General features: G+C 35.1%; 1 protein-coding gene across 1 annotated transcript in view; it reads left to right on the top strand.

Moving 5' to 3' along the window:
• Positions 1–425: 425 nt before the first annotated feature.
• LOC145259931 (matrilin-1-like) overlaps positions 426–13,061 on the top strand; it is a 29,022-nt gene continuing 16,386 nt past the window's right edge. Inside the window, exons 1-3 of the mRNA XM_080117891.1 lie at positions 426–624; positions 9,424–9,454; positions 11,317–11,474. Coding sequence (XP_079974017.1) covers positions 580–624; positions 9,424–9,454; positions 11,317–11,474 — 234 coding nt within the window. The 5' untranslated portion in view covers positions 426–579. The remainder of the gene's footprint in view (positions 625–9,423; positions 9,455–11,316; positions 11,475–13,061) is intronic.

Raw genomic sequence — 13,061 nt, 5'->3', positions numbered from 1 at the left:
CTCATAACTTCCGTATTACAAGCTCTATTTTTATAGTTTTATTTATATTGAAATATTTTTAAAATGATTCCACAGGAAACCCTAAACCTTACTTAATTCTAACAATAACTTCGTCCACAGTGACTACATTTGGCATTAAATAAACTAAAAAGATTTACGTGCCGCAAATAACGGAACCAAACATATCAATCCCAAACCTCAAATTATACGGGCGGGTTTGGCCGTCGACAGGAAAAGCAAGAGTATTTCTTTCCCGATAACATTTCTTACGAATTCAATACTTGCGAAAGCGGACACTCTTCACCAAATAGTGACGTAATAAAACATGGCACGCTGACCATCCTACGATATCCTTATTCAAAATGCATTGTCTGACATTCTTGTGACATATATATATATATATATATATACACGTGTGTGTGTGTGTGTGTGTGTGTGTGTGTGTGAATATGCACGGTTCTATATAAACGAGTTCGCCAAAGAGGGAATCGCATCATTTCAGGATTCGCTGTAGATTGTGACAACCACGAAAGAATTTGGAGATTTCAGTTTATCTTTGGTCGTTCCATTCTTGATTCAATGGAGAAAATTCCACGTCTCTATTTGTTGGGGATCTTCCTTTCCGTAAGTCTTTGTTTCTATATATTGCATTTAATTGCTGCTAAGAGAAAACAGCTTTCTTTTTACAACTATAAGAAACCTTTTCCATCATCGATTGCCATGACCCATAGAACCCTTCCCCGAGAATATTTCGTAGGCAACCTTCAAGAACATAGAGGATGCTGCCAATTCTGATGCAAAACGATAGTCTCCATCTACCGGGCTAGAAAACTTCTCACGCTTGCCAGTATCCTATATTGCTATGAAGCCACTATTCACCGGTGCTGTGAATATTGTTGTCACATTTGGGCTACTGCATTAACCACTGACTACTCTTTCTTGGACAAGTTGAAAATAATTCCAATCTACTAGGTCCCGGATGGTTTGCTAATCTCCATCCTTTGTCATATCGCTGCAGTTTTGAAATCCTGTACTTGTTTACAAATACTTTTACGGAATATGCTCCAACTTATTGCACTTGTTCTCTCTAAATCTAAGAAATTTAAATGTAATGTAAACAAACATATTGCTGCTTATTTACGTTTCCCGCTATAAATTTAGCCCCTAATAATTTTGGCAATATGCCTTGTTTGGGGTCGAACAGAAGTAATAAAACAGTGATGTACGCGTATGATGTGTTCATCGCTAATTGAAAAGTTGAATTGTCGCGATTAGGAGTTAAGGTTAAGTCAGTTGCCTTGAAATTGGTGATGTTTTACTGGCGTAACAAATGTGTTGCTTATTTGTCGTTATTGCAATATCTAAGCAATACAATCGACGGGATCCGTACATGTTTAGGTCCGACATGGGTTGAGTTTAAGACGCGCTTTGAGAGTAGGCAACCAAGTCTTTAACTGAGTACGAAATGCTATGTCCATCGGCCATGGATTTTTATCCTGGTCCCCTCAAATCAACAAAGACTAGACCTTCTTGTAATGATCCGGCTCCCGTTGATTTTGCGGTGGGAGTTTAGTTCCGTGTAATTCTAGGAGGTCCACCCTCCCAGGCCTTACCTTCTATCTTTGAGAAGGGGTTAGTTTATTGCTAATACATGAGGTGTCCTTTTCGAGGACTGCTGACGGGACTGCCTGGGCACTGTTTGCAGGTCAGTGTACTCCTCTTTAGGGGCGCTGATTTCTCAATCCTACTTTCCGACTCTGGTAACACAGTTCTTGCAGTGGGAGATAACTAAACAACAATCTAACTCAGAAACGGCCGTTCGCCCTAAACGTGTCTCGTGTCATCAAATCTCTAGACGCCGTCGTAGGTCGTAGATGTTGACATTCGACACGAGTTGGATTCAAGATTGGCTTTGAGATTGGAGAACCCCGTGTTCACCTCCTCGTGAAACACTGCGTGAGTTCGTGAATAAATAATCCTCATGCAGTTACAGGGGAAAACGTTAAGAACAGATATATTGGAACAAATATTATGAAGCAACACAGAATTAGGACTTGATTATAACTTTAAAAACATTTTTTAACTTGTCTGATAATCCTTGTTTGACGTTAATATAACATAAAAAACAATAATGTATGTACCATATATATATATATATATATATATATATATATATATATATATATATATATATATATATATATATATATATATAATATTCGATTCTTCGTCGGATCACTTTGTGGAGAAAAAACGAATAAACAAAAAAGCTGAATAAAGTAAGATGTTATTTCCGCTTTCATACGTAATGTTTTTTTTTACTGTGTGTTGTTGGGTTTTAATAAAAATAACTTCAAATATTTTTTATTAGTTTCGGATTATATAATTTTATATATTAAATTAAATATTATATTATCATCAGTCTGATATTATGCTGTTTATAGATTATTCATATTATTCTGGCTTTGTTAATTCAGTCTGTTATATTACTATATTCCATTATATAGTTTCACTAGTATCGACTTGCAAAAATAAAAATAAAAATTTTTAAAAATAATAATGATAATGTCGTTCATCAAATTTTATCTGTGTTTCTTTACGATATCACTTCAGCTGATATTTGGGCTTGACAATGAATGCCCTGAAAAGTCACTTCTGATTAATCTTTAGTTTTAAATTATGCAAACAGAGAAATGATTTAAAGCGATTTTAAATGGTACCTCTTCTTTGATCGTAAATTTAACTTATTAATAAGAAAAATTAAAATATAATCAGAAGGTACACCCGGGATTCAGCAGAGGACAATTCGAACTTTAGTCGAATGCTCTACCATTAACTATATTTCCAGATTATAAAAAGTCTGGGTTTTTTTTTTTTTTTTTTTTGCTTCGTTTTTTAAAGAAATGATTTGCTGAAATTTTATTATCTCCTCTACCGGTCTAACGTAAAATATTCCCATGTAAAAAATTATTCATTTTTATCTATAAGATAGTAAAGCTGTTTGCAAAATTGGATTTTTTCGATTTCCGATACTTATCGGATGAATTTCTGTGAAAACATATCTAAGAACACTGCCAGATAAAACAAAAACAAATAACACGTAAATCGCGATGTATCCGAACAGTCAGCAAGATGGACGAGCGGTAGGAGCTTAGGCTTCGTACCATGGGGTCCCGATTTCGAATCTCGCTAGATTCATACGCTCTGATGAGTTGTAGACAACAAATCACGTGTCAGTGGATGATCATATTTTGAGGACAATATATATGTATACAGGATGACCCCCCAAAAAAACAAAACAAAAGTTAAATGGAGGTCATCTAGAACATATGCTGTAAAACGGAGAAAAAAAGGCCAAAGACCCTTGTGTTTTGATGTGATGTTTTGAATATAATAAACAAGTTATGACCAAAGTTTCATTTCATTCAGACAAAACACGAAGAAACGGGGCCTAATTAGAGTTGGGCCCGTTTTTTTTATCACCCTATATATATATATATATATATATATATATATATATATATATATATATATATATATATATATATATATATATATATATATATATATATATAATAGTAACATTTTATGTCTCTCTTACGACATAGTGTTCTGAAGGCGCTTATGAAGAGACGTTTTGCAATCCTCTAAAGTATAATACCAAATAAAATATTCACAATTGTTTATAGAGGATCGTACGCCAAATATTTGTTGTGTTTGATTTCTCATAACTGATATAAATAATGTGTTAATTTTATTTATCTCAACTCCTCTCTCTCTCTCTCTCTCTCTCTCTCTCTCTCTCGCTGTATATATATATATATATATATATATATATATATATATATATATATATACATACATATATATTCTTAGTTTGTCTGTTCGTCCTATCTTTTCTCGGAAACTACTTGACAGATATGGTTAAAGTTTTGTACGGAACTTCAGCGAACGCAGTATCATGGTTTCCGTTCGATGCACAATTAGGAATTAATAGCGATTGATGGGGATTACTCACTACAATATCACATTTACTCTAGGAGTTTTTCGGAAACTACTCTGCTGAAATTTTGTATGGACCTTTGTTATCATAAAGTACAGCAAACTAAAAATTATGATACCCATCTGATACACAGGGATTAATATAAAATAGTATTTCATGCAAAAAATGGGCACAAATTTAACCATATTCAACCATTAATTTGACATAAAGTGCTCATTTTAACTCAACGGATTATAACTAAAAAACATCTAAACACACACACACATCTATAATATAAAGCTGAATGTGTGTGTGTGTGTGTGTGTGTGTGTGTGTGTGTGTGTGTGTGTGTGTGTGTGGTCACGAATAGGCTCCTATATGGTTGACTATTTTAAAAAACTGATTGCATATAATGATAGAAGATGTATTGAGACACAGAAATGGGTATGCTTGATCTGGCAGAACAGTGGTTCATTAAAATTGTGGGGTCTGCGTTCGCGCCTGGTCCACAAAGTATGGAAATTAAAAATTAAAAAATTAAAAAAAAACGTTTACAAGTGTTTTTGATATAGATGTATATAAGAATACTTTGATAAGTATGTTTTAACTTAAATAGGTTTGGTATAATAAAATTGTTGGGTCTGCGTTCGCGCCTGGCCTCCAAACTTTAATAAAGACTTTTCATATCTATCTGCGTAAGTATACTTTGATAATTATGTTTCAGTTTGAAGAAATATGGTATAATAAAATTATGGGGTGTTCGTTCGCACCTGACCTCCATAGAATGGAAATATGTCACAAAGTTTAACAAGGTTTTTTTAATATAGATCCACAGAATATTGTGATAAGAGTTTCAGTGTGAACGGGTGTGGTATAATAAATTATGGTGTTTATCTATTTTATTTTTACTTTCATCATATTTTGCTTTGGTTTTGATACCCCCAAATTCGAAGCTATCTCTGTACGACCCTTCCTTTTCATAACCAATCACACTTTCATAAATCAGAGTCCACTTTCTGTAGGCTGTTTTTGAACCCAGTCAACGACGGGTACTTTTGCTAGTATATATATATATATATATATATATATAGAGAGAGAGAGAGAGAGAGAGAGAGATAGATAGATATAGATATATAGCTTAGAGAGTTAGGAGAATAGAGTAAATTCAATTCTATAAAAAGAGACTTATCGAGATAACATAAAGCTCAATAAATTTCATTCGAGCTTATATAGAAAACAACGAAAATGGAAAATGAAGCCACAAAAACTATATATTAATGAATCTAGAATGGTTCGTTTATTTAATATTTATTAAATAAATGAACCATTCTAGATTCACCAATATATAGTTTTTGTGTCTTCATTTTCCAATCTCATTGTTCCCCCCCCCTCTCTCTCTCTCTCTCTCTCTCTCTCTCTCTCTCTCTATATATATATATATATATATATATATATATATAACTGATAAAAGCCTATATTCCAAATTTCAAGATGTTGACCATTCAACAATTTATTCTTTTAAGTACGTTAACATGCACCTGTTTCGTTGCGCAAAATGATCCATTTAATTATTATATCAATCAATGAATATATGGCTGTTCGTTACTCCTTAGAAGAAAATGCATTTGGGCATGATTACAAAATCCGAAAATTGGAAGAAAAATTGCAATTATCTTTTATTTTTACGCCATTTTATAGTGAGAATATAATAGTGCTTTACTTTTATAATCCCCACCTACGAACATTAAAATCAAAACATATTGATAATACACCTTGTCTAGAATTAATTCAATTTTGATAAAAATCCAATACTTGATTTTGATTTTAGAAAATACCTAAAATTTAAGTCTTAAGCTTAAGTATTCTTAAGATGACCTTGCCTTGGAATCTTGCTTAATTGGTGTCTAATGACTAGGGATAAAATTCAAAGCAAGTCTGAAATATTTGAATTTTTAAAGGAAAGACCGTGACTATATTAGACTGTATAAAATATTTTAATATGCACCAAAGTAATGTAACGTTGCCGTTAACATGTAGCTTCCGTTGCAAGGAAACAAAAATGAAAAAGAAAAGAAATTTAACACGTTGTTTCAGTGTGTGTGTGTGTGTGTTTGTGTGTTTTTAAAGACCTTTATTCCAGCTTCTTCGGCCACGTGTGACTTCTCGTCTTGGCAAAAACGTCACCCACGTGTCTCGAACACGTCCTTTCCTGCTCTCTCGTATCTCGAACACGTCCTTTCCTGCTCTCTCGTATCTCGAACACGTCCCTTCCTGCTCTCTAGTATCTTGAACACGTCCTTTCCTGCTCTCTCGTATCTCGAACACGTACTTTCTCGCTCTCTCGCGTCTCGAACATGTCATTTCCCACTCTCTTTTATCTCAAACACGTTTTTTTCTGTCCTCTCCCTCTTTCTCTCATGTCTTAAACATGTCTCACATCCTGTACGCCTCGAATATCTCGACCAAGTCTCGAATACATGCTTCTCTGAACACGAATGTCTTTTTTTATTTCTGCTATCACATGGCGCAGCTGGCTTGGTCATTTGCATATGGTTGCAGCTAATAACCAAGCGTCAGCGGTTCTGTTAAAGAAATTGAAATTTGCAGGATGTTTATTAACTAATTATTGTTAAATTAAAAAAAAAAAATCAGAAGTATCTTCATATCAAAAATCATATAAAAAAATCAGAAGTACCTTCATATCAAAAATCATATCAAAAATCAGAAGTATCTTCATATCCAGGGAGGGTTCTTCCCATTTTACTCGTTTTACATTAAATTAAATTAAACAAAATATAGTTCACATTTAGATCCTTTACGCTTAGTAATTGTATTCCAAAATTCATAATGTTCGGTTATTTAGTTTAGGTTTGGTTGTTTTGCTTTGCAGCACATCAACCTTTTTCGGGTTATATAATGCCGAATGCGATAATTTATCTAAGTGTTACTTATGAGGGTCGTTTCAAAAGTAAAGAATTCTAGTTGAAGAACTACGACGACGGGAGTTGTACTATTAAAAGGAGCGACATTTTATACGCCAGCATTTTTTTTACATATATTTTTGTATGTATATATACTTAATTTTATCACATAAATTAATACATGAAAATATAATTTTATGCGTAAATTTTCAGTATTTACTTCAACAGTGCTCAATACATGAGTGAAAATTCGTCAGACTTATGCCAGACGAATTCTCACGAGAATGAAACGCGGAATATTCTATGTAGCTTAATTGACATATATTTTTTATAACTTACTATATATATATATCCTGCTTTTCCGTTTAAGAGTTTTTTGGGTGTTTTTTAGAATTCCTGGTATTCCTCGTATTTCCAAACTCCACCATTCCACGTGAAATGTCCAACCCTTCCTTTACTTAACCAACGAAATAACCGGAAAATTATTGCTCTGGGATTTCCAATAAATCCGTATTAATACAAATCCAGGGAGTTCCTCAGAAGAGTTTAGTGCTTCAATCGGAATGCCGGTTGCCGGATAATAAAATGTCGGGCCTAAAAGAGCGCACTTAGAAGAATGTGATGGAAACGCAAACCACAAGTGGAAAATTTTGATTGATTTGGAATTTCCAGGAAGAGTTGAGATTATTTCGATCTGCATAGATGATACTGGGAAATATGTCAGCGGTTTGAAAAGTATTGCTGTGTCTGGATCCACGAAATAGTTTGAATTTAAGTTTAAAATTAAAAAATAAAGTATCATTGTGAAATTGTGCTTTAAACAGAAACATTAATTTCGAACGCGATCCTGTCATATCAAAGAACCTACTGTTGATTTTTATATGTTGTGCTTTTTGGCTTGTGTTGTAATAAAAGTTCTTAAATGCACTTTTGATGTTAGGCTGTATAAGACGTTAACTTTTTTTATTTTTTATTTATTTTTTTTAATTACATTTTCACCCCAAACAAGGCAAATTGCCACTTTGGTGTAGGGGGCTACTATCAGGGGCAACAACTACTGGGGTACTATGTAGGGATTTGGGCAGCAAGATGTCGGTTCACGTTACACTTGAACTTCTGCACGTCAGTACTGTTGGGGAAGCAGGGACCTGGAATGGAATTCCAGAGTCTAGCGGTTCTGGGGAAGAAACTATTGGAGCAAAAAAGATCTTTTACATCTAGGGATCTCTACAGTGTGGGGGTGGGATTTAGCAGCCTGTCGGGTTTGTCGAGGGTGCTCACGTCGTGGGTCACAAGTGATTGCAGTTCGTCAGAGCATTCACCACTAAAATACTTGTAGAAAAGGCAGAGGGTTACAACATTTCGTCGATGGGACAGAGGCTGAAGCTTAGATGCCAGTTCAGGGCCTATCAGGTTTGCGACTCTCTTTTGGACCTTGTCGGGTCGCCTGTTCCATCTTTCATCGGATTTTTTCGATTATCGGTTATCGATACTAATCGGATAAATTCTGACACAAAACTTAAGTTAGAAAACTGCAAGATACATAAAGTACATTTATGTGAATTTCATAAAAATCGATCAAGCCGTTTTAACTAATAGAAGACGAACTCTCTCTCTCTCTCTCTCTCTCTCTCTCTCTCTCACACACACACACACACACATTCTCACACATTCTCACACCTACACACACATACACAGACGAACACACACGCACAATAACACACACATACAAACACACATACACACATTCACACACATACACATACACGCACATACAAACACACACACACATTCTCACACCTACACACGCATACACAGACAAACACACACGCACACACAACACACACATACAAACACACATACACACATTCATACACATACACATACACGCACACACATACACACACGCACACACATACACACACAACACACACACACAAAGATTATTTTATATGAAAGTAGAAATGGTATGTAGTTCTCTCCCACTGCAAGAACTGGTTCTACACCAGGGTTGGAAAGTGGGATTGAGAAGTCAATGCCCCAGAAAAGTGGCACTCTGGCCAGCAAATTATGCCTGGGCAGCCCTGTCGGCATTCTCCGGTGAGAGCGCTTCAGACGCCTAGCAATAACCTATCCTCTTCTTAAAGAGAGAAAACAAAGCCTGGGAGGGTGGACCTCCTAGAACTGCACAGAACAGATACTATTTTTATTTGCTTTCCCACGAAAACAAATTAGACACAAGGTCGTTTTTAATGTGGGAGAAAACCAGCTCCCCCCAAAAGAGGACACTCTGGCAGTGTCCAAATATATAGCAATTGTCTCGGTATGAAGGGTTTTCCCCACATTGATCAAGACCTAATTGCTTAACAGAACAGATACTACACTCTGATCCTAGCCCGAAGGCCAATAATTCATTTTTTCTACTTATTTAAAATTTACAGTAATGATTATCAGATCGTGTAATCTTTTAATCTTGTGTGTATATGTGCTTATTAATTTTTTCATTCTTTTTGTTTGCAGTGTTTGGTTTTTGGAATAAATGGATACGAAAGTAAGTAAATAACAATTTTTTTAATTTTATGAAAACTTAATGGGATTGCGTAGAGCAATGGTTCTCAACCGGGGTCCATGTGGACACCCATTGTACATGTAACGTTAATATCGATTCAGTCTTCCTTCAAGATAAACTGTTGATATACATTCTTTGTTTTTTTTTTTTTACATTACTGAAAAATAAAATAAGCTATAAGGGATGAGCAAAATACATAAAAAATAAAAGAAATTCATGATTATAAAAACGTTGAGAACCATTGGCGTAGAGCATCCGCATGGTGCGAGTCTGGACTAGATTTTCTTTTTTTAAATCTTTTATTTACCCAAAATAAGGCACATTGCAATTGAAATGTAACGGACTACTGTGCTAGGAGCCAGATTCATAAGGACCAACTTGAGTTTGAAGCTGAACAACAAGATATTTGTTAATTTTACATTTAAATTTCTCCATGTCGGTACTTTTGGGGAAGAGGTAGCAGGAGAGGAATTATAAAAGCAGCAGTTCGAAAGAAAACATCTGTCAGAGTAAAAAATCTTCGGGACTTCTATAGTGAAGGGGTAGAATTTTGCTGCTAGTCGAGTGATCAGGTGTATTTTCGTTTAGGGGTACAATTGCAGTGAGTTCATTGGTGTATATTTTATGGAAGTACTTATTAAAAAAGCACATCGACGCAACCATACAGCGATACATCAAGTGCAGGATCTATTAAAGACGTTTTTGGCATCCTCTCTGAGGGGGAAGCTACTGGCTAATGAAACAAATTGTACGTTGTAACAATAGATATTTTCGTCCAATCGTCTTAGTGCTACGTTTACACATGTTTACACACGTAGACCCAACACGTTGTAGCAGGTTACGTCGCAAGGGGCATAAAACAAGTAATAATTCGACTCCTTTTCTTTTTGTAACAACGACATTTATTTCATCATTCTCCCGCCATGCGTGACTTCTCGTTATCAACGTCTCTAACGCGATCGTCTTCTCTAACGTGCTCACGTTTTCCTTTTTATAGTATTTTTCCTTAAAGTGGCGTAATTTGGCATTTCGTATGCATTTGCATACGCGCATCCGCGCTCTGTTGCATGGATCACTTTCTCGGTTTCACTGATAGGATCCAAAAAAAAAAGCATCTTTTATCAGCCGTTAGATATATTCCTTTTAGAGTGGAACAGAGAGAGAGAGAGAGAGAGAGAGAGAGAGAGAGAGAGAGGGGAGGAAGATACGCTAAACGTAAGAGAGAGGGATGGAAATAGATAATGAAAGAAATGGAGAAAGAAAGAAAGAGATAAAGAAATAGAGAGAGTGATGAAGAAAGAGAGAGACGGAGAAAGAGGTATTTAGTTCTCGACTACTGCAAGAAATGTGACACCAAGGTTGGAAGGTGGGATCGAGAAGTCAGCGCCCCTCGAGGAAGAGCCATTCTGACCTGCAATAAATAGTGCCTGGACAGCCCCGTCGGCATTTCTCGGCAAGAGTGCCTCAGGCGATTAGCTATAAATTAACCTCTTTCTCAAAGAGTGAAGACAAAACCTGGGAGGGTGGACCTCCTAGAACTGCACAGAACCAGAATTACACTACAATCAACAGGTCATTACAGGAATGGTCTCATCTCTGTTGATTTGAGGGGGGTGGGCGAGGATAAAAATCCTTAGAGAAAGAAAAAAATAGATAAAGGGAAAGACAGAAAGAGAGAGATAAAGAAAGAGAGAAAGAGAGAGAGAACGAGAGAGAGAGAGAGAAAGCGAGAAAGAAAGAAAGAAAGAAAGAGAGAAAGAAAGAAAGAAAGGGGTATAATGTGTTGTACACAACCATCGAGATTTTGGATTTCATTATTGTTTCTTGTTTGATCTGTTCCTCAGCTAAATTTCCTGATGCATTAGAATGTTCGAGAAACCCTGCCGATATCGTGTTGATCCTGGATTCTTCGAGAAGTATATGGGGTCCTGATTTTCAGAAAATGTTAAAGTTTGTAAAAGATCTGGTGGATCAGCTGGACGTCGGTATGGGAGCCTTACAGGTAAGCGACAACAGCAGCTTATACCATTCACTTCCTCTTTTTGAATTTACTGTTGAAGTTTTATACCACACTAGGTAATTTCATGCCGAAATTATGCGCGTGCTTCCCCTATGAATGCTGTGTAGATTACTTTGTTATGTAAGCATATACTTTGTAAATAAATACTATGTAAACGATTTACATGGCCCGTCATATTTTAACTTGAACCAATGAGACATCAGTAACTAGATAATTGCATTTCGACATAAATCAATCTGACAGAAGTAACTATATAATTGTATTCAACCAACCAGATCTTAGTAACTGTATAGGCATATTTCCACATAACCCAATCAAGCATAATTAACTATATAATTATATTTCAGATAAATGAAACAGGCATAAGCAACTATATAATTTTACTGGAAGAACAACTTGAGTATCACTTCAATCTTTGACGTCTAATTTAATGAGATTAGAATATCGACTCCTTTATATCATTTTTGATCCTTCAGAATACTGTTCTCATCAATAATGTTATGGTCATAATGTTTCGGCCGATCTACCCTCTGACCTTCTTTAGATACGTGTTGTCGAGCTTGAGAATCTGTACGGAAATCGAACGAGACTGTTTATTTTACCCACGGGTTAAGCTCATTCTCATCCTCTCAGCTATGACGGTATATATGTCTTAAGTAGTTAGTTATTACATTCTTACTATCGCCCACACTAATAATTGAACCTACATCCCCAGAAGACTGTCACGTAAAACTGAATAAACTTAGCACTCTTATCCGCTGAGCCATTGGTTAAGAAAGTACACAAGATTTCTACACGGTCATGTCTGACAGAACGAAACGAAGATACCTCGCACGGATCAAATAAAAAAAAAGGACCCATTAAAATATTCCGACAGATTTCCGAAGTCAAAAAGATGCGCATGAAGATAGTCAGCTGTTACATTGGCCGAAACGTGGTGAGAATAAAACCCCCACAAATGAATTCAAATTTTTAAAAAATCCGAAACATTTTTTTTTGGGGGGGGTATTATTTATGTACAACAAATTCAGATATGACAAAATCACGACAAATTAAAGCACAGCAAAATCACAAAAAATTCAGATACGACAAAATCACACAAATTAAGGTACGACAAAATCACAAGAAACTTATATACGACAAATTCACGACAAATTAAGGTATGCCAAGGATGATAAGAAGCAACCGATTTTAATTTAAACAGACTTGCATGCTGTAATTTTTTTTTTTTTAAATCTTTGTAAAAAAATAATTTTTTCATATTTAGGGGAAATATTTAACAGAAATACTAGTCACATATATAAAAAACATATTCCCTTAAAATAAAAAAAAATATTTGTTTACTTTTTTTAATAGAAAATGTTTTTAATGGTGTTTTTCGTTTGTTTTTTATAGTAAATATTTACTAAACAGATTTTACAAAAAAAAAAAAAAAAAAAAAACACGAACACACAGCATGGCAGTCCGTCTAAATTAAAATCGGTTGCTTCTTTTTGTTCTTGACATAAGAATCGAATAACGTGCATAAACATCACATGAATAGAAAATCAGCTAATATCATTTGCCGTG

Source organism: Euprymna scolopes, chromosome 35, assembly GCF_053919585.1.
Source record: "Euprymna scolopes isolate OS-2025 chromosome 35, ASM5391958v1, whole genome shotgun sequence".
Lineage (NCBI taxonomy): Eukaryota > Metazoa > Mollusca > Cephalopoda > Sepiida > Sepiolidae > Euprymna > Euprymna scolopes.
This window is presented reverse-complemented; position numbering and strand designations above follow the sequence as displayed.